General features: G+C 47.1%; 1 protein-coding gene across 1 annotated transcript in view; it reads left to right on the forward strand.

The window, feature by feature from the left end:
- The first annotated feature begins 312 nt into the window (after nt 1-312).
- Nucleotides 313-27,854, forward strand: part of FAM131A (family with sequence similarity 131 member A) — a 78,293-nt gene continuing 50,751 nt past the window's right edge. The window contains exon 1 of the mRNA XM_063131856.1: nt 313-396. Coding sequence (XP_062987926.1) covers nt 315-396 — 82 coding nt within the window. The 5' untranslated portion in view covers nt 313-314. The remainder of the gene's footprint in view (nt 397-27,854) is intronic.

The following is a 27,854-nucleotide window of genomic DNA, read 5'->3' on the forward strand; positions in this document are numbered from 1 at the left end:
GTTGAACGTGCAAACGGTTCAGCCTCAGTGTCCCTGAGACGCCAGCTTCTCAGAGGGGGCAGAAACCGAGGAGGAGGAGACACACACACACACAGAAAGACAGAGACAGAGAGATAGAGAGGTTCCTGGAGATTGTGCGTGTGTGTGTCTGCATGCGTGTCTGTGCGTTTCTTAATCCCCCCTTCTCTCTGTGTCACCAGTCCAGCTCCGGGAAAAGACATCGCTTCTCCAGTTGGTTCCACCGCCCGCCTGCCTGCCCGCCTGCCTGCCTGCCTGCCTGCCAGCTCCCAGCCCATGAGGTACTGTGGCAATGTATGCGGTCTGGAGCAAAGGTTTACTACCATCCTAAATTGCCCCCGTCGATTATGGGCTGTATTGGCTCCAAAACCACCATCGGTAAGATTGCCTTCCTTGCGGTGGCAGCAGGGTTGGGGGAGGCGGCGGGAGTGGGGAGGGGGGGCAGCGTGGATGCGCCCCCCAGGTGCCAGTCCAGCCAGACGATGGGGCGATGCAGGTGCTTGGAAGCTCCCTGGAAAAGGAGATGGCGCGCGGGGGAAGGGGGGGAGCAGCTTATGTGTCCTTTATAGCGTGTGTTGTGGGGCGGGGTGGGGGCTTGATCCTGTCTGGAGGGGTGTGTATATGTAAGGGGTGGGGTGCAGCCCAGCTCAGCCCAGCCCAGCTCCGCTCTCCTGCTTCCACGAGCAAGCAGAGGAAGGGCGAGCCGGGTGCCTTGGCTTGCTCGGCGTGGAAATCACGGCCGAGGTGTTGATGGCTCGCTCGGTTGGCTTCGCAGGGGTTGCTTGGCGCCGCAGCCCTCCAGCAGTTCGAGGGTTGTTTTTCCTCCAGAGCTTGGAAACCTCCCTCCCCCTTCCTTCACCCTCCCTCCCTCCTCCCCCCCCCGCACCCCGCGCCGCCAGCCACGGCCGGAGCCCGGCGCAATTAGCATGCGAGGGCAGACTGGCTGTTGCCAAGGAACCGCTCTCCTTAGCAGACCTTCAGCCTTAGCCCCCCCCCTTCTCTCTCCCCCCCCCCCACGGCCGCTTTCTCGTCCCAATCCCAATTCCCATCCCAGAAGCAGGAAGGGGGGGTGGGGGAGAAGCAACGCCCAGGCTTGGCCCTCCTCCTGCATGGCAAGGCAGGCAGTGGTGCCTTCTCTGGGCATCAGGACAGGGGAAGAGAGAAGGTCTTTGGATTCTGAGCCACTGGCTCGGCGGCATAGACTTGGTGCAAGTTGGAGGGAGGCCCACGGCGGCAGGTCCGTTCCCCAAGTGGACAGCCGAAGCCAAAGCAGTGGGGTTGCTTGAAAGAGGGGTATTTTTAAGGTCACCATTTGGGAGCCATGCGGAGTAGGACCCCTTTGATGGGGTGACTGATGAGGCTACTCGGAGGCTCACGCCGCCCGTGGAGACGCGTGTCCCTCCCAGCCCTGGTGAGGTTATTAAGTGGGGCTTCTGTTTGGAATCTGCCCCATCTCCCAATGGCACGCCGGCCATCCCTCTGGGCTGCAGCAGCTGTTTTCAGCCCAGAGTTCGAGTCCGTCGCTGAAGCAGTGTCAAATGAGAGTGTTTAGGATTAGGGTGCCCTGGAGTCCAAGAAACAGTTGGCAGAAAGTTTTCTGGGTGCAGGAGAGGAAGCCCTGTAACCTAGCAAACGGCGTGTACAGATGGAGGCTTTTGAACACTTCATGTCCCGTGTGTTTTTTAAAATCCAGCGCGGATTCTAAGCTCGGCTTCTAACAGGAAATTGAGACCCATCAATAAAAAAAGACAAAACTATAAAAGGATAGCAATGCAATTTTATAATGCAGCAGAGAGAGAAAAAATACTAATGTATTTAAAGCTAAAAGACCCAAGAGAATTTAAAAAATGATCTTCACCTGGCACTGAAAAGAATCAAACCTATGGCAAGTGAGCATCTTGGGGACAGAATTCTGAAGCTGGGTGCCCCGTATGCCCCTTTAGCAGAGAAATCCTTGACCCAAATGTCCACATGCCTCCCTCTCAGTATGTTCAGAGGTCCTTTCTTCTATGAATATCACATTCTAGGAACAGGCAACAGGAGAGAAGGGTTTTCTTGCATTCATGCCTCCTTTGTTGGGCATGCAGCGGGCTGCTGATGGTAAAAGAATACTTTGCCCTGGTCCATCAAGGCAACTCTTATGTTCTTGTATAATAGTGTTCACTTGCATTGCCTAATCCTCAGCCCATGTGGACTAACATCACACTTCTTCTTCTTCTTCTTCTTCTTCTTCTTCTTCTTCTTCTTCTTCTTCTTCTTCTTCTTCTTCTTCTTCCTCTCTCTCTCTCTCTCTCTCTCTCTCTCTCTCTCTCTCATCTCGGATCCTTCTGCAGTGTGTCTGTGTCTGTCTGACTGCAGCCTCTGCTTGCATTTCTGGGCTGAAGGCTCCAGAAAGACCCTCTGTTTGGCATGGCCATGTTGTATTCTTCATCCCCCCCTTCCACCCGCCCAAATCATACCGCTTCTTCAGAATATCACCACTCATGGCAAGTTTCCTCGATTTGTGTGTTCACAGCCAATGCACATCCTTGAATCTCACATTGCTAGAACCAGGGCCGTCCCATGAAGCGAAAAGGTTGGAGATTCCGAACAGACGAAAGGAAGCCCTTCTCCACACAGTGCATAGTTAAACAATGGAATTCACTTCCAGGACATGCAGTGATGGCCGTCAACTTTGACAGCTTAGGCAATTTATGGGAAGTATCAATAGCTCCTAGTCCTGATGGCTATATATTTCCTCAAGTATCAGGAGCAGTATGCCTCTGTATACCAGTGGTGGGGAACAGGAAAGGGATAGTGCTCTTCTGCTCATGTCCTGCTTTTGGGCTTTCTGCAGGCACCTGATTGGCCACCATGGGTACAGAATCCTGGACTAGGTAGACCTTTGGCCTGACCCAGTATGGTTCTTCTTAGGAGAATAGATTCCTAACTTTCTCCCCTCCTACTTTTTTCACTTCTAGGCCTCCGTCTCTCTTCCGAGAGAAAGAGATGCCAGGGTGGTGGAAACACCACCATCTGGCCTGGACGTCACTCCCCAACTTTGTAAAATGACACTTGCATCTCACCCATTCCACCATGGACCTCAGCACTATGTATATGGCCCTTTTATCAACCCAATAGGCTGAGAGCGACTGGGCCAAAATCATCTGTGGGGTCGGGGAGCATGCTTTGCATGTGCTCAGGAATGCTCTTGTCCACCCACAGTCCACCTGTTCCAGAGCTGAGCCCTGCCATTAAAAATGGCTGTGAGGACCAAGCCTTGGGAGGCACCACGGCATCATTGGAGTCCTTCTTTTTGTCCTTCTTATTCAAGCAAGAGTCCAGTATGCGAAGTGCTGTAGCTCAGCGGTAGATCATCTGCAGCACCTCTAAGTAGGGCAGGTAGAACGCCTGCCTGTCATATTGGAGAGCCCCTGCCAGTCAGTGTCAACACTACTGGGCTAGATGGACTCAGTAGAAGGCAGTTTCTATTGTTCCAGTTCCCTTAATGCAGTGGCCTGCATTTGGGGATAATGCCATGGGACGGAGGGGTGGCTGAGCTCCTGTGGACATTATGTTAGCCCATAGCTAGTTTCAGTCATTAGGGCCAGAAGGGAAGCAATGAGGGCCTCTAGCAGAAGGTCCCCGCCTTGAGGGTCAGTATCTTATGCCTAGAGTTAGTCCTAAGCGATACTTGTTCAATCCTTTAAGACCATAAGTAATGACATCCTGGATCAGATCAAGGGTCCATCTAGTCCAGCACTCTGTTCACACAGTGGCCAACCAGCTGTCAACAAAGCAGGACGTGGTGCAACAGCACCCTCCCACCCATGTCCCCCCAAAACTGGTGCACACAGGCTTTTGTCTCGAATACTGGAGATAGCGCCTCACCATCAGGGTTAGTAGCCATTGATAGCCTTCTCCTCCAGGAATTTATCCAACCCCTTTTTAAAGCCATCCAAATTGGTGATCATCACTACATCTTGTGGTAGTGAATCCCATAATTTAACTAAGCGTCGTGTGGATTTATTTATTTATTTATTTATTTATTTATATATTTATTTATTATTGCATTTATATACCACCCCATAGCCGAAGCTCTCTGGGCAGATTACAAAAGTTAAAAACAGTCAACATTAAAAACAAATATACAAAGTTTAAAAACATAAAAAAGCATAAAAACATCAGTATCCTTGTAAAAACAGCTATTCTGGGGTCAGTTCAAACAAACAAACTCAGCACATGCTGTGAACTGCCTGGGAGAAGAGAAAGGTCTTAACGTTAAAAGTCCTTCCTTTTATTTGTCCTGAATCTCCCACCGATCAGCTTCATGGGATGACCCCTGATTCTGGTATTTTGAGAGAGGGAGAAAAATGTTTCCCTATCCACATTCTCCACAACATGCATCATTTTGTACACCTCTGTCATGTCTGCCCATACAAATACAGTGCTACCCTAAGCACGCTCATTCAGAAGAAAATCCTACTGGTTTCAGAGGGATTTACTCCCTAGTAAATGTGCATAGGGTTGTGGCCCTGACCTAGTTTAGTAGTCATCTCCACGGTTTGTGCAGGGGCCAGGCTCTTTAACAGAGAATGTTCAACACTTCAGAACCAACCACGGATTCCAGGGTTTTTGCAGTTAAAGCAGTATACAACTGATAGAAGATCGCAGAGCAGAGATGTCCCCTTGACAAAACTTCTCACCTATTTGCTTTGGATGCAAAACGGTGATTTTTTTTCTATGGCCAAGGGAAATACACCAGTATTTTGGTTTGGGTTATTTTGGATCTGCCTATATGCCAGGGACTAGACTTTAGCTTCTTCCATCTCTTCTGCCATTGCACTCAAAAGCCCTGAGGGTGGCTAGCAATATTTCTATGAACCTCCACAGACGGACCGCCAAGTTGTCACGTCACCTGAGATCAGACCCAAAATATACTTTTCAGTGGAGGTAGCTCACACCTTCAGCTGCCTCCATGGCACATGCTGAGTGGTCAAGTGGTGGAGAGATCACGTCATTTTGGCCATGCATAGGGAACCGGCTCTATGATTTCTGTTATTCTCAGGGCCTCGATCTAGTTCAAACCCAGACTTTCATATGAGATAGGGCTCCCAATGGACACCTCTCCAGCCCAGTCTCTGAGTTTGTGCATCCTCTTGAGGTTGCAAAGTACACCAACCCTCCTTTTCAATCACACAGGTACCACAGGTACCTCTAGATCTTTTGGACTACAATTCCCAGCATTCCTGACCTTTGGCTAGGCTGTCTGGGGCTGATGGGAGTCCAAGTCCAAAATACCTGGAGGACATCAGGTTGGGAAAGCCTGATTTGGAGTGTTCAAACCACTTTGCATGCATCGGTTGAGTAATCTGTACAGCAGCCCTGTAAGGTGGACCAGTATTATTATCTCCATACTGCAGATCAGGCAGGGTGGTGGTGGTGACAGTGTCTGAAACAGAAGGGGTATAGTTTGAAAAAGACCACCTGTTGAATGCGTGGCAAAGGCACTGTCTGAAACAGGGAATTTCTGATTTCGCCGCTTACTGTGCAATGTTATACAAATTCACTCAGACGTGACATTGAGTTCAACAGGGGCTTGCTTCCCAGTAAATGTGTTTGGGCTTGCAGCTTGAGCTGGAAACATATGCATGCTTAATTGGAAGTAAGCGTCACTGAACTCAGTAGGACTTACTTTGTCGCATACATAAAATTGTGCAATGTCTCTTAGCCCCTCTATTACAATAATTGAGAAGCAAGTTTATTAGGATTTGCTCCATAAGACTGTAAACTAAGCTGCACTTTGGGCATCCCAAAACCACTTGCTTCCTGACTTGGGGAAAGGTTTGAGAATCCTTGGTTTAGACTTGCCTGGAAAATGGGTTCCCAGCTTACGAGAAATTAAAGAGTCACCATTAGCACTTCCAATTGCAATAAAGATTTTCACCTTATTTTTTAAAATAAGAACATAAGAACATCAGAAGGGCCCTGCTGGATCAGACCAAGGGTCCATCTAGTCCAGCACTCTGTTCACACGGTGGCCAACCAGCCATCGGCCAGGGACCAACAAGCAGGACATGGTGCAACAGCACCCTCCCACCCATGTTCCCCAGCAACTGGTGCACACAGGCTTATTGCCTCGAATTCTGGAGATAGAAATAAGAATTCAGGTGTTTGTCTTGCTTCTTTTCCAAATCGGAAATGGTCAAGGAGGTGAAATGTCAGTTCAGAGAAGCCATCAGGTTGACGCGTTCAGTACAGAAAACAACACTGGTAATACTGTCGATCACATATTTGGATTTATTTTTGCCACCATGAGAGTTAGAAACTTGCTAAAAGCAAGTAGCTTCTTTATAGTTTTTACAAGGACCCTGGGGTGCAAAGAGAGGGAAGGGAGGAGACTGCATGGTTATACTCCCCGGGTCAATCTGCTCACCTCAGCTATAACTCAAGTGTTTCAGCGTAGGAGTCTTGAGACAGATGGATTGAACGTGGGAACAATGATAAGCTGAAAGGTGGGTGGGCTTGAGAGAGAACCCGCTGCCTTTCACAGCTCAGACGCTATTGGCATGTGTGTGGAATTATTTGCTTCTTTTTCTAAGGAACATTGTTATTGCTTTGTCTTGGATTTTGTTATGGAGAAAATAAATGAAAAACCATTACCAGCTTTCCTTTGATTCAGTGCAGACTACTGCGTGCCCTCCTAATGGATAGGATTCCCAGAACGAAATAATCTTTTGCAGCATGGGTGTATTACAGCCAGTGATTTCCTTCCTAGGGCAATGTGTATGTAAGTTGGTTGTTTCCTAGGTTAGTATTATGGAACGGTTCCTTCATTAGGCGATCGGGGGTTGGTGGCAAATGAAGGCAATGCCTCACCCTGAGTCAGGCCATTGATCGATCCAGCACAGCACTGTCTGATCTGGCTGGAAGTGGCCCTTCACAGTCTTAGTCCAATGCCTTCATTTGTGTACTGCTGGAGATTCTGTTTGCGGGGAGATTCCAGGCATCAAACATGAGACCTTCTGCAAGTCAAGCACGTGGCGGACCCTCATCCCCAACCCACAAATCCCGAGGTGGGGTTTTGCTCCTTGAGATAGGCCAGCGTCCGGGTTCGAGTCCCCACTCAGCCATGGAAACCCACTGGGCGACTTTGGGCCAGTCACAGACTCTCAGCCCAGCCCACCTCACAGGGTTGTTCTCGTGAGGATAACATGGAGAGGAGGAGGGGAATTATGTATGCTGCCTTGGGTTCCTTGCAGGAAAAAAGGCGGGGTATAAATGCAATAATAAAATAAATAAATAAATAAATAAATAAATAAATAAATAAATAAAAGTCTAGGACTTCAACTCCCATCAGTCCTAGCTAGGATAGTCAGGAAGGCTGGGCACTGTAGTCTCTAGAACATCTGGAGGGCATCAGGTTGGGGAAGGCTCAGATAGGCTTTTGGTGCTGCCCAAGCTCATGAGCACCATCTTGCCAGTTAGATCAAGGGTCTGTCTAACCCAGCACACTGTTGGCTTCGTTGGGCATTTGGCTTGTTTGCACCTTCAGCCATTGATCCTGTTCAGATGATCCGCTAAACCGCAGTGGTTAAGCATTCTGAGCTAAACACGGCTTAGCATGTTGTGTGAACCATTTGCTGCAAAAGACTAACCATGGCTCACTGTGTTGTCGGAACAGGCCCATTGGGAAGAGAGACTACTAGAAATGTATGAAAGTTTTAGTATTATCTGTTATAATGTCCTACATCTCTGTGACTCTGAAGTTGCTTCTATACTAATCCTTTCCTTCCAAACTTGCCATCATTTGTTCATTTACTTGTTACTGAGCTTTCAGGTGATTTTATTACCAATCTAGCATTTTCTGTGTCCATCCCCACCCCCAGCTGTGCATGTTTGCCAATAAAATACGATTATATTGCCAGCCTGTCCAGTGTAGCTATTGAGGCTTTTCAGGTCTCCTGTACCTTTAATTAAGTTTCCTCTTTGCAGGTCCTGCCCATTTCGTTGTTTCCCTGTTAACTACAACTAGGGGATTAGTGATGAATTGCCTATTTGCCCATCAAACAATTTCTCCCCATTGCTTCAGTATTCCTTTCTGTTCCCACGGGTGGGTGTGGGTGTCCCCTTCTATGAACCTTTGAGGATCTCGGGGGGATGCTGATAGCATCTAAGAGCAATAAGAACAAGACAAGAAGAAAATAGGACCTTGGATTTTATTTATTTATTTATTTATTTTATTACATTTATATACCGCCCCCCAGCCGAAGCTCTCTGGGCAGTTTACAACACTTGGATAGCACCAAGTGGATAGCTCCTGCACCTGGAACTCTCTCCTACTACCACAATAGGAAGATGTTGTCTCAGCAGGGAGCTAAAGCCAACTAAAGCCTTTTGTAGGGTGGCAAGACCTGTACTGTGGCCAGTTCTGCCCCTCCTGGAGGAGCTTATTGAGCTGTTAAAAGAACCTCGCTTGATTTTGTAGCCTGAGACTTTGTAGACGGAGCAAGGCTAGGGAGATGGCGGTTTTGCCAGGGACTCATCCTCTGAGTCAGAGGACAATGCCAGGTCTGTGTCCTTTGGCAGGGAGGGCCCTAATTAAAACACTGACTGTCCCTTTCCAAAGGAGGTAGCCTGTGCTTCGTCCTCATCATAATTTTTTGCTGCAAACTGGAAAATCTGAGGGCAGAGGGTCATAGCAATGGGGGATGAGATTTATTGGTTTCCTGGCATAAAAATAAAATAAAATGATACGAAATAATAAATTAAGCCTTCCTTCTTCCCTGCAGGAACAGAAACAAATATTAGGGGAAATTAAGAGGGGCTATTTCTTGCTGATAGCCCAGTCCTGATCAATTGGAAGCAATAAAATGGGAAACGCTTGCAAACAGGAAAGTTCTAACAAACATTTGGAAGGCCCTTACTTCTGAGTAAACATCAAGATCTTGGCCAGGGTGGGGACAATGATGACTGCAGGGTAATATATTGAGTGCTCTGTGGAACTATTCTTTTAATTCCAACTATAAAAGTCTCTACTGTGGAAGGAATCTCACTCTCCATCCACCTTTACCTCCAAAAGTGCTATAGCCAGTACTTTTGGAAAACAGAGAGAAAGCTAGCAGCCATGTGTTTATGAAATCTGCAATTTTTCACCTGGTTGAAAGCCCCCTGCACCAACTCACCTTTTCTCCTTAGTAATAGTGCATGCTAATATTATTGTCTTCAAGCTGCACGAGCTATACTAGAATGATCAGATAGAAAAGAGGGCAGGGCTCCTGCAGCTTTAACTGCTGTGATGAAGAGGGAATTTTACCAGGTGCTGCACGCGTACAAATGACATCTGCTGAAATTCCCTTTTCTATGCAACTGTTAAAGATGCAGGAGCCCTGTCCTCCATTTCATATGGTGCTGCTGCTTTAGAACCCGCGCTGTGTGTGCGTGTGGGCCAGCTTGCTTCCCACCTGCTCAATCTGTACAAACTAGCAAAAAGCTCCAGAAAGTGGGGTGGCTGGGTGGGTGGAAGATATGTATGGTGTAGCTGTGTTGGTTGTTGCTCAGCAAAGGAAGAAAAAAACCAGCCAGGGGAAGAGCATCCAAGTCAGGACAGAAAAAAGGGAAAAACAGGTTCTCAGGATGCAAAAGAAAAGAAAAGAAAAACATCTTTATTTCAAAGCTCAACTGTTAAAGATATAGGAGACCAGTTCTCCTTTCCACGTGGTCACCCTACCGGAAGCAACAGCCTGCTCTGGCAGCATCCATAAGGCTGCCCCCTGGCTTAAAACAAGCACAGAGGGATTGTTTCTCTCCCTGCCCTCACATCAAACAGGGGTGTAGGGAGAGACCCAAATAGGTCCTGGCGTAGTCATTGGCCGTTGTTCAAGTGGGCCTCATGGTAGAATAAAAAAGATAGGGGTGTGTGTGTGTGTGTGTGCAGGGGTGGAGGAGGAAGTTATTCTGCAAATCAAGAAACATGTTTATAGCACTGTCATAGGGAGCAGCATAACAAGAAAACTGGGAAACAGCTGGAGAACAAGAAAAGAGGTGATCAGAGCATGTGTGGACCTCAGAGATCAAAAAATAAGGGGAGAGGGAGAGAAACAAGTACAGGCAGGGGTAGGGTCAGTGGAGGCTGGTGGCTCTAATGTCAGTGAGGCAGTGAATCTGCTCTGGGTTTCAGTGAGAACTCTCCTTTTAGAGTTCTGACTGGTTCTGAATGAAACCCGGAGCAGATTCATTGCCTCATTGAGATCGGAGCTACCAGCCTCGATTGCGTAGAGTTTTACCTTACCCGGCAGAGGTTATATCCCATATTCTGCCCGGTGGAGCTTTTTGAGTCTTTGTGTGGCGTTTAGACCCTGCTGCTCCTGAACACCGGCGAAATCTTCCCCCTTTGAGGTGCTGCAAAGGCCGCGTGGGCTCTGCCCCATAATTTGCCCACATGTACCACTCAACCCTTTAATCATGGGGGAGTCGAAACAGCCCATTCTGCCATCACAGAGTCCTCCGGCTCCGGCTCACAGCCGCCGTGCGTCCCTGCAGCGGTGTTGGTGTGGATAGCAATGCTGTTCCCCTAGCAATCAGCGGCACGGCCTCTTATGTGCTTTCGCGGGCATCGCATGCGCTGAGATGTTCCTCCTCCTTTTTAGGCTTCACTTCTTGCCTCTTGTGGGAAATGGTGGGCTTTTGGGGTGACATGGGAAATCGTGGGCTCCTTCGGGAGAGGGAGGGGCGTCTTTCTTCTCCTTGGCAAGACTGGGGGCGAGTTGATAGGAGGGTGCCCTGAGAATCAAAACTACGAAAGCAACCCTCTACAGGCATGGAAAAAAATCATAAAAACCACACGCTGAAATAATTGATGGTCTCCCCTCAGCAGCCAAAGAGCATGCTTTCCCCAGCCTCCCGCATAACCTTTCTTTCCCACAGAGGGTATAGAAAAACACACATTCCTGCTTTTCATTGATTTTTTTTTTAGCATCCCCTATGGAACAGAGGAACCAGTTATGCTGACTTCCTCTGTCTTTTGCCAAAGCTTTCTGCTCAGTCTGTCATTTTCCCAATCTGCCAGAGCATTGACATAAAACTGTTCAGTTCAGACGCCAGTTCCGTGAAGGACGTGGCTTTTTCCTCTTGGATAGAGTGACCGTATGGAAAGGAAAACGGGGCTCCTGTATCTTTAACAGATGCATTGAAAAGGGAATCTCAGCAGGTGTCATTTGTAGGCAGGCAGCACCTGGTGAAATTCCCTCTTCTTCACAGTAGTTAAAGCTGCAGGAGCTATTCTAGAGTGACCAGATGCAAAAGAGAGCAGGGCTGCTGCAGCTTTAACTGTTGTGATGAAGAGGGAATTTCACCAGGTGCTGCATGGATACAAATGACACCTGCTGAAATTCCCTTTTCTATGCAACTGTTAAAGATATAGGCCATGTGGATGAAGTCCATACTATGGATCTTTCTTATGCTGGTGTTTCCCCAAGTTCTGGCAGGTATGCAGATTTCTCCCACAAGACCCAGTTCTACATTTTCATCTCTAGCTCTGGAAAGAGCCACCGATGAAGGGCTCTCCATCAGACAGGATGTCCCTGGTTCAAATGTTGCTTCCGCCGTTGAGTCATTGGGGAGCCTTAAGCCAGCCTCTTTTGTTTCTCCAGGTCAACCTTCCTCCCCATTTTTAAGTTGGGAATAATAATCACTGGCTACCTTAAAGGGCTGTTGTGAAATAATGTACATAGAACTGTGCTTTGAGCATTTGGGCATTTTCTAAAGCACTGCATCTGTGCTAAGTGCTATGAAGTTTTTAAAGCTCTGCCTTGCAATAGGAGCTGCCGTCTGGATAGGAAAGACTTTTTTGCGGGAGGGAAGGAAGGAAGTGGAAATGCAGCCAGCCATCATTCAGTCTGACATCCCTGGCTGCCAAAAGCCACACTCAGGCCTTAGCTAGACCTAAGGATTATCCCAGGCAAATGGAGGGGTCATCACTGCCTGCTCTTGGAATCCATTTGGATGCACAGGGATGATCCCAGGACAATCCAGGGATATAGGCCTGGTCTAGCAGACAAAGGGGTTCTGTTCATTTAAAAATTATGGTTTTTTAGCTGTGTTAGCCTAATGAACTGTTACTTCAGTGTAAAAAACATTTTAAAGCTCTTCCATAGAGATGTGAAAGGCTGGGAAAAAGTTGGGGGGGGGATCAGGACCCCTCCCCACTCCCTGTTTTCCCTCCAATTTCCCCGAAGGACTTTTAGTGTTGTTGTTTTCTGAAAAATTGAACTATTTTGGCCTTCTGCCCTGAGCCCTTCCTGCTTCTTCTAGTTTTTAGGGTGATTCAGACGTTTTTTAGGGACTTCAACAAGCAGTCCCTGTATGATGTTTAACTTGGTTTACTTAAAAAAACTATCATGTTTGGTTCCTTAAATTTGAAAGGTTTATTCAGACAACAGTGACAAATTTAATCATTGAGTTTCCTTTTAATTTTTAAAAATGTTTTCAATGCTAATGAGCAAAACATAACGCATTTTATGCTCCTAAAGTAACAGAGTGACTAGAACGGCAAAGAGTGATGAACAACAGACAAAAACACTTAGTGCATTTCCCCCCCATTTCCCCCCAAAATCCTCCCCCCACAAAAAAAAATCCAGAAAAGAATCTGGATTTTTTGTTTGTTCCCATAGCTTTAATGGAAATGGTATACATCTCTACACGATCACTCCTGTTTAGTTCTTCTCTCTCATGCCAGATGAATGCATTATGAGTGGAACGGTGCAGCAGCTAGTTGCCTGAGAACTGATCCATTGCAGCTCTCAGTGCTGTTTGTGGTGGATTCCTGTCCCCCCTCCCCCCCCCCGGTCCCCCATCCCCAGCATACTCGCGTGCTGGCAAACTGACACTCAAAGCTCCATCCCATGAGCGTTTTATTGCACGCTCATTACTGGGCACTCACGGAGTTTGCTCAGGTCCCTCCCATGATGTCGTCTGCCTCCCGCGCGCCTTCCACCCCTTCTGGCCTTCCACGAGCAACAAAAAAACCACCCTCTTTAAGTCTCATGTTTTTTTTAAACTCGTCATCGCTGCTCTCTCCTGCTGTGTACAGGAGAAGCAGCGCCATTAGAACAGCGGACTCAATGGGCCTCGTGCTCATTCTGTACTTCCTCTTCTTGAAAGAGGAAGTAACTCGAGGAAGGAAAACACAGGCGGAGAAGTGAGGTAGGGAGCGTGTTAACTCCCGGCGTGGATGGAGCTCTCAATCACAGGGAAGGTAAAAATCTCAGGCACAAGAACTTCTGTGCATATACTTTAGCATCAGGAACTCCCTGCCACCTGAGTCTGGCGGAGGAAAAGTCCATCAGTCAAATCCCAGCCTGCCGTGATGCTGAGCTGACCACAAACACACAATCTACAATGAACCTACCCGTACACTGCGCTCAACATCTAAGGTCCTCCTCCGAGTGCCTACTCCGAGGGAAGCTCGGAGGATGGCAACAAGGGAGAGGGCCTTTTCAGTGGTTGCCCCCCGACTGTGGAATTATCTCCCCGATGAGGCTCGCCTGGCGCCAACATTGTTATCTTTTCGGCGCCAGGTCAAGACTTTTCTCTTCTCCCAGGCATTTTTAACAGCATTTTAACAGCATTTAACAACGTTAAGTTTGTTTTTAATGGACCCCACAATTGTTTTTAAATGGATACTGTTGTTTTTATATTGTTTTTTATGTGTGTTTTTTTTTAAAAAATTGTATACTTTTAATGTTTACTATTTTTAAATGTTGTAAACCGCCCAGAGAGCTTCGGCTGTGGGGCGGTATATAAATGTAATTAAATAAATAAATAAATAAATAAATAAATAAATCTACAGCAAATGTGAGTTCAAGTCTATGAAAAGCCTCACAGTACTTAGAAATCCAAAGTTCAAATAGAAGAGAATCTATGCGCAGAGTGCTTTTGAAGTCTTAAATGACGATGGATCCAAACAGAGAGAGATTATTTTCAAGCCATGAGTTGAAAGATGATCTTAGCAAAGGCTACTCACCTTTGCTCTAGCTTATAAAGGGAGGTGTTTTAGGCCTGTTCAAAACCACTTGACATACGAGGCTCGGTTTGTAAATCATGCCCGTGTCCAAACAGGGCCCACCAAGACGATGCTATAATCTGAGTGACTCTTTCAACAAGCCCCCCCTTTAAACACTCTATCAAGTTCTCACAGAAGCATTATAGCCCCAAGGCTAAAGGGGAGGGTGGGACGACAAAACCTCTCTCTTCTATACTTCCCCCGAGAACCCGGACAGAGATAAGCCTGCTCAGATTCTGACATTCTAAACTAGTTTTAATTAAATCTACTTACAGCCTGCAGGGCTTCTCGGCATTGCAGAACTCTTATACTTGACACTGTTCATGCAGCCAAATGATGTGGTTGCCGCCCCCCCCCCCCCCGTGCCAGCAGGGTGTGGGAAAGAACCACATCATTCAGCCACCCACTTGGGTGCTCCTTGCCAGCTCACCGGAGTGGCATGACTCAAGACCATCGGCCAAGTGCTCCCACGCCGCTCTCAGAACTTGTGAATTGGCTTTCGGGAGGTCAGACCACAAGTTAAAGAGTGTTCAAGGTTTCTTCAATTGAACCAACTCTTCCTAGGACTGTGTTCTGAGGCTGAAAGGGAAGTCTTGGGTAGGATGTCCAGGCTTTCACGCAGTCGAAGAAATGTTAATGATTGACTGATCGATTAAATGTACATGAGTAAAAACAATTGACCTGAAAGCATTTTTTTTTTTAAAAAATGATGCATGCTATATGTTGTTTGAACTGGAGCCATTTTAAAAGTAATTTATTTTTATACTGCTCAACAGCCGAGGCTTTCTGGGCAGTTTGCAATTAAAACCATGGTTAATGGTTTGATATGTTTTTGGCTTTGCACATTATTTATTGTTTCATACTGTTTGAATTAATTTTATCTGGACACCACCTTGAGATCCCAATGATGTAGTGTGGGTTATAAATGTTTTAATCAATCAGTAAATAAATAAATAAATAAAATGCAACAAATCAAAACGTAATATAACGCTTAACAAGTTTAAAAATATCATGTAAAACCAAAATAAAGTATACTCTCCTGGATGTCAGAGATGGGGGAAATATCTCTTTGAAGGTGCAGGATTTCAACCTGCATTTTTAAAAATAATAACAATGAGGAGGCATATTTAGGGTGACCCTATGGAAAGGAGCACAGGGCTCCTGTATCTTTAACAGTTGTATAGAAAAGGGAATTTCAGCAGGTGTCATTTGTAGGCATGTAGCATCTGGTGAAATTCCCTCTTCATCACAACAGTTAAAGCTGCAGGAGCCCTGCCCTCTTTTGGATCTGGTCAAGAGGACAGTGAGGGCAGCAAAACAACAACAACAACAAAAAAAAACCAATACTTTGCTGCCACTATAGAAATATCAATCTGCTGCCCAGAAGAGCTTTTCAGAGTTGTCCGGGGGCTATTGCATGTTGGCCCCAAGGAGACCAGAGAACCTTCTGAGGCCCACTGTAATCTATTTGCTAGGCACTTCCGGAATAAAACCATAGACTCATAGAATCCTAGAATAGCAGAGTTGGAAGGGGCCTATAAGGCCATCGAGTCCAACCCCCTGCTCAGTGCAGGAATCCACCCTAAAGCATCCCTGACAGATGCTTGTCCAGCTGCCTCTTGAAGGCCTCTATTTCTGCATCTCCTGCATCTGCTAGGACTTGGACTCCAGAGTTATAGCAGGTGAATCAGACGAGATATCCAGAGCACAGCCTTGTCCAGTTTTCTTGGATGAGTTTCAGTTGGTGCAGCTTGAGGACATTGACAAGGTGCTTGGACAGATTTGTGCAACCACCTCCGTATTGGATCCTTGCCCCTCTTGGCTAATAAAAGCTAGCAGGAGCCCTGTCCTCCTTTCCATACGGTCACCCTTGGCATATTAAACATAATGATGTTCCTTTTAAAAAGAAAAGAAAAAAGAAACTACAAGCCCATTAATCAGGTTCTTACATTGCAGTGTAAGGTAAACATTCCCCCCCCTTTTTAAAACAACAACAACAACAACACTGTTTAATTGATTTAAACACTGCAGCCCTGCATTAAGCCTTTGGACCAGCCCCTGCCCCTGGAAATGTGGGGCTCCATATCTTCCTGTCTGTGCCCAGGATGATGAGGCAGGCCTTTTCTCCCCCTCCCCCTTCTCATTACATCTATTTCTGGAAGGCAAAAGGCCACATTGTCACCCTTGCTTTTGGCACTGTTGAGATTTTTGCAGGACTTGGCCCTCAGGGCTGTCTTTCATCCTGTCCATCTGCTCAGAAATCTGTGATGCTGATCCGGGAAGGGCAATTATTACAGCCCCCACCCTGGAATGATGCCAGGTCTCCGGTTAAAACTTTGACTCCTCCTCCTCCTCCTCCTCCTCCTCCTCCTCCTCCTCCTCCTCCTCCTCCTCCTCCTCCTCTTCTTCTTCTTCTTCTTCTTCTTCTTCTTCTTCTTCTTCTTCTCTTACAGTAGAAGGGTGAAGAGGAAGGATGTTATTTCTGCAGAAATTGTTGGCACCTTTTGGGTATGATGGCAGCACTCTAGAAAATTAACGGCTCGTCCGTTAGGAACGCAGTGTCCCTTGCATGGGAGGGAGACTCACTCGGCCAGATGTAGTCTCTTCTTGGAAGGAAATCCTGGCTTGATTCACCCTTCCTTCCTTCCTTCCTTCTTTCCCCCACAAACATTCTCTATCTCCGCGCAAAGTCTGTTTTGGCCCAGGGCTTCTGCAAAAACTAAAGGAACCCCATCTCGTTGCAATGACTACCTATAGCAAATGGTGCTTTGTGCAGGAATTTTGCTACCTTTTGTCCCTGGATTTGGCTTACAGCGAATGTTCCGTCACGTGTTGTATTGTTTGCAGATAGTATCGTAAGATGTTCTTTCGTCTCCATTCATTCATACATTATTCCACCGGTGCGATTGCTTCCAGGAAGCCAAACCACCTGGGGACCTCTGTGCTTAGTTAGCGGCTTTTGTGAAGCAGCATTTGGGTGGAATTTAACTAGGATGCCTAAAAGCTGAGCTACCCCATTAAGGGTCTCACGTGATGCATTCAATGGCTGGACTGTACCACTTCAGGTGGTGGTGGTGGTGGTGTGTGTGTGTGTGTGTGTGTGTGAGAGAGAGAGAGAGAGAGAGAGAGAGAGAACGAACAAGCACTGGGCAGCTTTAAAGGGGGACTAGACAAATTCATGGAGGATAACTCTATCAGTCATAATGACTGCATGTGACTTCCAGCGTCACAGGCAGTATACCTCTGTATTCCCGTTTCTGGGGAACATGAACGGGATGGTGCCATTGCCCTCATGACTTGCTTTTGGGCTTCCCACAAGCGGCTGCTCGGCCACTGTGTGAACACAATGCTGAACTAGATAGACTCTTGGGCCATGGCTAGACGAGGGGGTTTGAGAGGAATGATCTCATGGTTTTATGATCACGAGATCACCCCCCCCTCAGTCTACATGCAGTGCACAACGTCCCAGGAGGAAGAAAACATCGTGCCCGCCATTTTGTTATTTTTATTTTATTCGAGAAAGAGCGCAGGAGTTCTCCTATGCAAAATGTGACGTTTTTGTTTTTTAAAAAAGCCTGCTCCCGCTCCCCCACAATGGGCACAGAGCTCCTGAGGAGTTTTGCACCCCATTCCCGGCTTCTGGCTCCTCGCGGTTACTCACAAGGAGCCGGAACAAACTGCAACAGAAGCGTAGGGCGATATCCCCGGGAAATGGAGAGATCACTCCTCCCTGCCTCCGAGATCCGCTGTGCGTCATGTGAATGCACAGAGATGATCCCAGGGCAATCCCCGGGATATCGCCCCGTCTAGCCATGGCCTTGGTCTGATCTAGCAAGGTTCTTCTTATGTTCATAGGCTGAAGTGATACAAAGGGAATGCAGGGCGGGTGAGCATCCAACATGTACCCCAAAAGGGAAAAGAGTCACAGGATGCAATAGAAAAGTTTATTATTCTTGCTTTTTGTATGTACTTATACAGCCGCCTGAAGCAGGCTTAAAAAACAAGAAGCCGAAACTTTTTTATAGCATCCTGAGACTTCTCTCCCTTTTTGTGAAGTTGTACAATCCCAACAAGACCACGAATACATCTTCTTGGATTCTGTAGCTCATTTACTTCAGCCGACAGGCTAGAGACAAGACAGTGGCTTTTAAGAGAGCTGAAAGTGATTTGCAAGAGCTTTTCTCTTTTTGCGATGTGAACCCAAATTTCTTTTGGTCTGCTACCACCTCTTGTCAAAAGGGTTTGAAGGCAGGCAGGCAGGCAGGCAGGCAGGCAGGCAGGCAGGCAGGCAGACACACACACACACACACACACACACACACACACACACACACACTGTGCCCAGAGGCAAACACAGTTTAACTTTTGAGTGATCACTTTTCAATCGGTCTCTGAAAATGCTATTATCAATCTCTAGCATAAAGTAGGCATGTGTGAGTGAGCATAGGCTAATAAAAGTAAGAACATGAGAACATAAGAACAGCCATGCTGGATCAGACCAAGGGTTGGCTATTCACACAGCGGCCAACCAGGGACCAACAAAGCAGGACATGAGTGCAACACCGCTCTCCCACCCATGTTCCCCAGCAACTGGTGCACACAGGCTTCTGCCTTGGATACTGGAGATAGCACATAACCATCAGGGCTGGTAGCCATCGACGGCCTCCAGGAATTTATCCAACCCCCTTTTAAAGCCCCCCAAATTGTTGGCCATCGCTACACCTTGTGTTAGTGAGTTCCATAATTTAACTATGGGCTGTGTGAAGAAGTCCTTCCTTTTATTTGGAGTTATCTGCAAGCGTGATCTAATAGGGATAGATCAGTGGGGAAAGGGTATATATTCCGAAAAGACTGCTGAGTGTGCGTGCGTGCAGCCACACGCAAGGGAAGGCGTTCTTCCTCTGCCGTCCTAATACCGTGTGCAAAACCTGCCCGGGAGCTGGCATGCAAGGATGGCTGAAACCAACCCAAGTGCTGCTCTCAGGCTCATGATAACAGGTGGCTCCATCAGGCAGGCAGCCGGATAGGGATACGTGAGGCTGTTATTATTAGCGAAGCAAGCTGCAACGCAGCAGCTCCTAAAGCCTTTATCTTCTGGGACACACGCAGGAGCCCTGCTGTCAGCGTTGCTGACCACGACGGCATTCTATATAACCCGGGAGTAGTGAATACAGGGCCACTGCTGGCATTTCACAAAAATTGCGGGCCCAGGCCCAGAGGACACAAATCTGCATAAAATCTGCACATGCTAATTTATACCTGTCTATCGAGATTTAGGAAGACTTACTGGGAGTTATTTAAATTTCACAGGAGGCAAAGCCAGCCCGTTAATTTCCCAACCAAACGATCTCAAATAAAATAAATTCTTCAGTTATTTTTCAGTTTGGAAAATAGGGTGCGGGATTTTTTAAAATCATAATTGCCATGCTTCTTGTTGTTGTTGTTGTTGTTTTGCAGAGTTAAGCATGTGGGAAGTGGAGTGTTAACCCTTCCCTCCCCAGCTGCACCTCTGCTTGAAAATTGCCCCCTGTATGGCAATTAAATTGAGGGGGGGGAACCTTCCTTTGGCACCAATGGACTCTCAGGGCTCAGCAGAATTGATTGGGTCAATAGATTTAGGTAGGGTGACCAACTGTCAGGATTTCCCCGGATTTGTCCTGGTTTTTGTTCTTTCCATGGTGTCAGGGGGGATTTTCTATAATTTTCAATAACGTCCTGGAATGACACACCTTCCCCTTTAAGGCTGCCATTAGCATGGCAGGAGGGAGTGACATGCTTTCTTGAGGCACATCATTCCCCCACCCCGAGCTCCAATTGAGGTCTTAAAGGGGAAAGTGGGGCATTCGTGGACATTATGGAAAAGGCCCCAATTGGAGTGGATGGTGGGGGTGCAGAATGAAATCCTTTCCCTTCCTCCACTCCAATCGGGTTCTTTAAGGTGGCGGGGGAATAATGTACTTTCTGCAGGACTCAGAAAGCTGCTTCCCCACACACACACTAGGTGTCCTCTTTTTGGGTTTCCCAAATATGGTCACCCTAGATTTAGGGCATTAAGTCAAGCTTTCTAGATGCAATTTTTCTGTAATCACTTTCCCTACTTAACCTTTGTTAAGCTTCCCTAAACGTCCTCACACCCTAAAAAAGGGCCCTGTCCGCTTTCCATTCATATTTGCATCTAACCAGGAGCTCATCGACACCTACTCATGACTGGGGACTTTTCTACATGAGGCCTTTATTGTGTGCTCATGATTTTTTACAGGTTCTTTAGATGATGTTGTGAACACCCCCGCCTTATTTTCGCTACAGTTTGTAAACAGTTTTTCCCTCCCCCCCCCCCCGAGCAGGGAAAATGGGGTATTATTTCCGATGCTGGAAAGAAAACACTTCTTGTACCTGTGGTTTGGTGCTATTCTGCTATGTTACAGTGCCACCTAGAGGTTATGTAGCAGAAAAGCAAGAAAGGAAAAGCTCCTTGTAGTGCTTGGATCTCAGTGCTGCGCCAAAACTGAAAGTAGAAGCAGCAAATGAACAGCTTTGTTGAGAAAAGCTCTGGAACTACAGCCCTGTGTCATGGGGGGCATCTTTTATTTAGTCCCCCATTGACCTTTTTCTTGCCTGCTCTTTGCCCAGAATGAAAGAATCGCCTTGTTTGATCATACCACATACCCATCTAGTCCACAATTCTGCATCCAACCGTTGTACACCATATGCCCCTTAGAAGCACACAGGGATGTGATGCCCCCTTCTTTTGATTGTCCCTGGGAGCTGCTATTCAGAGGTCTCCTGCCTCCGTGCACGGACAGCTTGTTCTTAATTTTTATAGTCCTGGTTGTAAGGCTGGCTGCTATTGGATAAAGAATGAGGGAGGAGATGGACTTTGATCTGACTCAGCTGGACAGAGCTTTTCTTCTTAAATAGCAACACCAAGCCCTCCTTTTCTCGCAGGCAGTGAGTCTCATGGCTTATATAGCCAAAATGGCACCACCCCTGCGCAAAAGGGAGGGATCAGCAACGAAAGGGAAAAAAAGTAGAATCCCCCCCCCCCAAAAGAGCCCAATGGGGACTGAATGTACGCAGGTGCACAGAATGCTGACTGCTGAGAGGGGCCGGAGAGGGACTGACAACTGGGGGGAATTGAATGGATTGGATCCTGGACTAGCAGCGTTCTGGACTGCAACATTTTGTTGCAGCTCTCATTTGTATGAATCATAAAGCTGGATCTAATCAATGGTCACTTCGACTTGTGCTGGAGGCCAACCAGAATGCCTTCTTGTTGGAGACATTCCCAGATTGCGTATGGTGGCCAGAAACACCCACAGCTGTTTCCCCTCAGCATCAGATAAGCAGCGGACCACCCTTTCTGATAACGGAGGAATGTCGTTTGGGGACTATCACATCAAGCAACCATCAATAGATGCATCCTCCATGTATTTAACAAACCCTAGTTCAGAGCTCTGGATGGTAGTGGGTGTCAGAACACCCTGCGGCTATAAATTCCATATAAATCACAACCTGCATGATGAGGTCCTTCTCTATGGATTATGCCTGCTGCCTGTCAGTTTTGCTCCCCATGGGAGGCTCTGACTTCTTGTCTTTTTAGAGAAAATGATAGATAATGATATGATCCCGAACAGCCAGCCTGGCTGCAGTTCTGTACACAAGTTTCATTGAACTCAGCAGAGTTTTCTTCTGAGAAGACATGCATAGGATTGCAGCATTAGTCTGCACAGATAGTCGGGGGTCAGGGCCTTCTACTTGTATATTTGCAAGGCCTGGAATCAGCAGTTAATTGTGAGGGAGAAGCAGAAGACTGTGGTGTTTGGAGATGAGGACAGGAAAAGCTATTAAGGGGAAAAACAAGATACTGGGGGCGCTCAGACAACACACTAACTCACACTCAATGGTTGAGCGTGGGCTATTGTTGAACCATGGGTTAGCGTGTTGTCTGGTCAGCGTGGCTTTTTAACTATGCAGTACGGCTTGTTACCCACCCTGAACAGCCCAAGAACCATGGATTCTCAAGGTGGCTTGATCAAGAAAAATAAGCCACACTGCATGGTTAACAAGCCACCCTGAGGAAAATGTCCTGGGTTCAGACAACACGCGAACCCACGGTTCGACAAATAACTCACGGTTCAAAAACTACCCACAGTCAACTACTCAGTGCGGGCTAGCGCATTGTGTGAAACCAGCCATGGGAGAGAAATCTTCAGCAACGTGCCCAGTCTGTTTATTAACTACATAAAGAAAGTTTAGCAAACTGGAAAACAAACAGCGCATTGCTGTGCGTTTGCCCACGCAAAGGTGAAAGCAAGAAGTATAGAAGGGAGTCACGTTGTGCCGGCTTGCAAGGAAAACACAAGATTGCCCTCAGCCTCTCCCCAACCTCATTTGTTTCTAGCTGTGTATATTTATTGTTATTTATTATTATTGTTATTTATTGATTTTATCTGTACACTACCCCGAGATCCTTGTGAGATAGGGCGGGATACAAATGTCTTAATAAATAAATAAATAAATAAATAAATAAATAAATAAATAATCCTCCAGGTGTATTGGACTGCAAATCCCATTATTCCCAGGTACTTTACCACAGACAGGGGATAATGGAAGTTGCAGTACAACACATCTGGGGGGCATCAGACTGGGAAAGACTGCCTTACTGGATCAGTTTGGGCTTTGCCTAATCCTGACTGTTAGAGCAGTACGACAATAGAACCAGTTACCTAGGAATGTTGTGGTCTCTCCCACACTAGAGGCCGTCAAGAGGCAGCTGGACAACCATCTGTCAGGGATGCTTTAGGGTGGATTCCTGCATTGAGCAGGGGGTTGGACTCGATGGCCTTATAGGCCCCTTCCAACTCTACTGTTCTACGATTCTATAATTCAGCTGCGAGCCAGATGTCCCCCCCCCAATACTCACAAGTGGAGCATGAAGGGTGCTCGCCTCCCCTTCTCGTGTGGCCCAGAAACTGGTATTCAGAGGCATACTGCCTCTGATCCTAGTGTGTGTGTGGGGTCATATATAGCCATCATAAATACTAGCCATTGATAGCTGCGTCTCCTATGATTTCGTCTACTCCCCTTTTACTGACACTCGTGTTGGTGGCCATCACGGCATCGCATCACGGCAAATTCCATAGTTTAACTACGCAGGCTTGTGTCAAAGTGGTTGCACTCTGGCTGCAGTTTACTCATAAACAGCAGCATGGGTGGGAAGGTGCTCTAGCACACATGTCTTGCTTGTGGGTTTTCCGTGGGCAGCTGGTGGGCCGGTGTGTGAACAGAATGCTAGGCTAGATGGACCCTTGCTTTGATCCAGCAGGACACTTCTGACGCTCTTCTGAAAAAAATGTCAGACCTGTGCTGTAACTACCTCAGCTTGGGTGGATCCACACGTCGTTCCGAAATCGCTTGCTTGTGTCTGGAGTGCACCCCGAAGCTCATTGGTGCACACAGGCGTACTTTCAAAGCGCCTTTTCCCGGCTTTTGGGCGCTGCTATTTAGTCCGTCTTAGGTCAGTTTAAGGCGTCCCTTCTTCCAAGGTGTGAATCAATTAGTCGCTCTTTCCTCCCTGCCCCGTCCCGCTCCGCTCCGCCCACCAGACTTACTTTGTTGCCTTTTGACTTCCTCTCCTCTTCCAATAACATTTCCTGTCCAAACAACACCATCCATCTCTCTCTCCTCCTCTCTCTCCCCCCCCCCACGTCTCTTTTAGACATATCACCTCTGCTAGGTATTGTTGAATCGCTCCTAGACCTGAGGACAGGACTGCCGAGAAGGGGATACAGTTTAACCTTGCTGGTCTGAGCCTGAAGCAGCCCCATTACCTTATGCCGAACTGCTGCTGGCCCCCTGCCCACCCCACCCCACCCGGCTGCAGTTCAGCTGTGTGGCTGGGATGGCCATGTGTCCGAATTTACCCGAGTGACTACGCTATTTAAAGGGCTGTCCAGTTTCTCGGCGTTTCTGGAAAATCAGATGCTGTCAAATATTTCACAGAGTAAAATAGTAACACTTACTCTTAGACAATGTGGCCAGGTGGTCTCTCTTCTTTATGTGTGTGTGTTTTGATTAATTTCAAGAGCAAGCTGCAGCTTGGCAGTGATGCTGCCACGTGTATTAAAACTGCAGCCTCAAGTGCAGTGTACAAAGCCATCATGCATTTGTAGCTATGGTTTTAAAGCACATGGCTTGTCTTAAAGGGGACACACAAACCAAAAAACCCCATGAAATAAAGCCTGGAGGCAAAGGCAATCAATGGCTACTGGCCCTGATGGTTGTGTGCTACCTCCAGTATCAGAGGCAGTAAGCCTGTGTGCACCAGTTGCTGGGGAACATGGGTGGGAGGGTGCTGTTGCACCATGTCTTGCTTGTTCATCCCTGGCCGATGGCTGTTTGGCCACTGTGTAAACAGAGTGTGGCACTAGCTGGACCCTCAGTCTGATCCACCATCAGGGCTCTTCTTATGTTCTTATGTTCTTAAAGAAGACCACCCATCCACCTCGTCTAATAATAAGTAACCTTACCACACATAATATATGTACAAAAAGCATCGGTACTTGCAAATAGATTATGGATGGGACAGTAGTGCCTCAATCCATGTACAATGTATAGGCCACAGAAAATCCAGTTGGCAACATGCACAGAGAATCCATGATGTGCAATGGAAGTCTTGGGGGACAAATCCTTTCCCAGCAATGAGGCTTACAGGGCAACTTTCTCAGAGAAGAGCATTATCTCTCAGCCTCACCTACCTTGACGGGGTTGCTGTGAGGATAAATTGATATAACCTCCTGGGCTGTATCCCTGGCTGGAATAGCAAGATACAAAGCCAGAAGGACTCAGGGAGGGGATGGGGATCGGGACCCCAAGTCCTATTTTCCCCCTTTTTTGTGTGTGCTAAGGAGAGCCCCAGAAATTGCTGGAGACTCTTGAGCAATTATGTACTTTCCCAAGTAAAAGTCTATTTATATCTTCGGAAGAATCAAGTGCAAATTGTCCGTCCCCCCATCCCCGGTGTGTGTGTATTATTTCAGGCATGGAGTGTGTGTATGTGTGTGTGTGTGTGTGTGTGTGTGTACTGCAGCATGTCTGAATGCTGCCCCACCAAAACTCCAAACCCAACAAAAACCCAACGCTCCCTGAACATAGAAAATTGGCCAGATATGATTCAACCTAGCTTTCTCCCTAAGATGCTCTTTTTGTAAACGTTTAGAAAAGATGCTACATGTGGCCCTTTTAGCTCTCTGTAGTGGTTTGCTGCTGAAATTGACAGCAAACTGCTCATTTTGGGGTGCTTTTTATGTGTGGACGCCCTGCAATCTGTGCAGCAGTGGTGGGGGAGGAATGAAAATGGCCTCTAGATCCCCCAAAATTGCCCACCCCTGTCCTAAATGCAGACATGCCAAGAGGCAATCCATTCCCCCTGTAGTCTGAATTGGAACAGGAAAAGCGTTACCACTTGAGTCTACTGAAAATATCCACTGGCCCTGGTTCCCAGGGGGAAACGGGTGCTGGTCAAGGCCTTGCTTGCCTAGGAGAGGTGGACAGACATAGGGGCCGGATCTACACTACTGCTTTAAAGCGCTTTATAACAGTTTTATAGTGCTTTTATAAAGCGCTTTAAAGCAGTAGTGTAGGGTGACCATATGAAAAGGAGCACAGGGCTCCTATATCTTTAACTAGGGTGACCATATGAAAAGGAGAGCAGAGCTCCTGTATCTTTAACAGTTTCATAGAAAAGGGAATTTCAACAGGTGTCATTTGTATATATGGAAAACTTGGTGATATTCCCTCTTCATCACAACAGTTAAAGCTGCAGGTGCCCTGCCCTCTTTTGTATCTGGTCACTCTAGTATAGCTCCTGCCCCTTTAACTGTGGTGATGAAGAGGGAATTTCACCAGGTTCTCCATATATACAAATGCCACCTGCTGAAATTCCCTTTTCTATGCAACTGTTAAAGATACAGGAGCCCTGTCCTCCTTTTCATAGGGTCACCCTACTTTAACAGTTGTCATGAAGAGGGAATTTCAGCAGGTGTCATTGCTATGCCTGCAGCACCAGGTGCAATTCCCTCTTTCTCACAACAAAGCTGCAGGAGCCCTGCCCTCTTGACCAGAGGGAATTTCACCAGGTGCTGCATGCATAGCAATGATACCTGCTGAAATTCTCTCTTCGTTACAACTGTTACAGATACAGGAGCCCTGTCCTCCTTTTCATATGGTCACCCTTGACAGATAGGAAAGCCGTTTCCTCTCCTTTATTGTGCTGCTTTGCTCAGCTTTCAAGCAGCGCCACAAACAGTCCCTGAAGTCTGAATACCTTCCTGGCACAGGGCTCCGTGCAGCCAGGAACTGTAGGGCTCCTTTGGAAAGCCCCAGGGAAGAAATATGAGTAGCAGAAGCAGCAATGCTGTACTAATGGACGAGAGAAGAACCCTAGGCCTAATCTACACCAAGCAGGATATTGCATTATGAAACTGGTATGAAAGTGGTATATAAAAGGCAGGAACCACACCAAGCAGGATATAGCACGATGAAAGCGGTATGAAAGTGGTATATAGTAGTACGTAAGTGTCAATGGGCCCCAACAGTTGTCAGTACACTTCAGTACCACTATAAAGCAGTAGTGTGGCTCCTGCCTTACTTTCAAACTGCTTTCATAGTGCAATATCCTGCTTGGTGTAGATTAGGCCCTAATTTCTCTTCCCCTGGACAGGTGCAGGCAGCCTGGGGGGGTCAAGTTGTCAAGAGACGCGTGGGGGACATATCCCTCCCCTCTGTCACTAGCAGCAGCCTTCAAGCAAGCTAATGGTGGAGGAAAGAGGGAGAGGGAGAAACCCTGTGTGTAGGTGCGTATATATATATACGTGTACATATGCTTCTCTTTGATAGTCACACCTTTTCTCTCTGTGCATGCGGAGAGAGAAATGGTATGCGGAGGGTGAGAGAAAATAAATAATAATTGTTCCTTAATCTTCAACCAGCATGTCTTTTTTGTGTGTGCATGCTTCTGCTTTGGAATGTTTGTGAATATTCTATTCTTGCGACAAGGTTAAAAATACAACACTGCTCCTCGATCTTTGATTGATATATTCGTATTCATTCTCTCTCTCTCTCTCTCTCTCTCTCTCTCTCTCTCTCTCTCTCTCTCTCTCTCTCTCTCTCTCTCTCTCATGCACAGTGAGTGGGGGAGAAAAGAAAATAGGCATGACTTTCCTTTCTGCACATGCTTGCTCGTGCAAGTGGGAGCTAAGAAAATTTACCCTCCAGTCTTCAATTGGCACGCTTTCTGCCAGAATTGAAATCAGTGTGTTATAGCGGTTAGGGCATTGGACTAAGACCGTGGAGATCTGAATTCTTCCAGTCCTCCCCTCAGCCATAAAGCTCACCGGGTATCTCTGGGCCAGTCACCCTCTCTCAGCCTAGCCTGCCTCATGGGATTGCTGTGAGAACATGCGGGTGGAGAAAGCTACAGAAGAGCCAAGTGTGCCTCTCTGAACTCCTTAGAGAAGGGGAGGAGATAAAAATGAAAGAGATTATTAAAACTGAAGGCAACCAGGTGCCTCTGGGAAAAGCACAAGCAGGATATGAAGGCAATAGCCCTTTGGGGGGATTATTCCCCAGCAGCTGGTATGCAGTGGCACACAGCCTCTGGACCTGGACAATGCCTGTTCAGAGGAGGGCAACCAGGATGATCTGGGGTCTGGAAACAAAGCCCTATGAAGAGAGACTGAAAGAACTGGGCATGTTTAGCATGGAGAAGAGAAGATTGAGGGGAGACATGAGAGCG

Source organism: Elgaria multicarinata, chromosome 8 (genome assembly GCF_023053635.1).
Source record: "Elgaria multicarinata webbii isolate HBS135686 ecotype San Diego chromosome 8, rElgMul1.1.pri, whole genome shotgun sequence".
In the NCBI taxonomy this organism is placed as follows: Eukaryota; Metazoa; Chordata; class Lepidosauria; order Squamata; family Anguidae; genus Elgaria; species Elgaria multicarinata.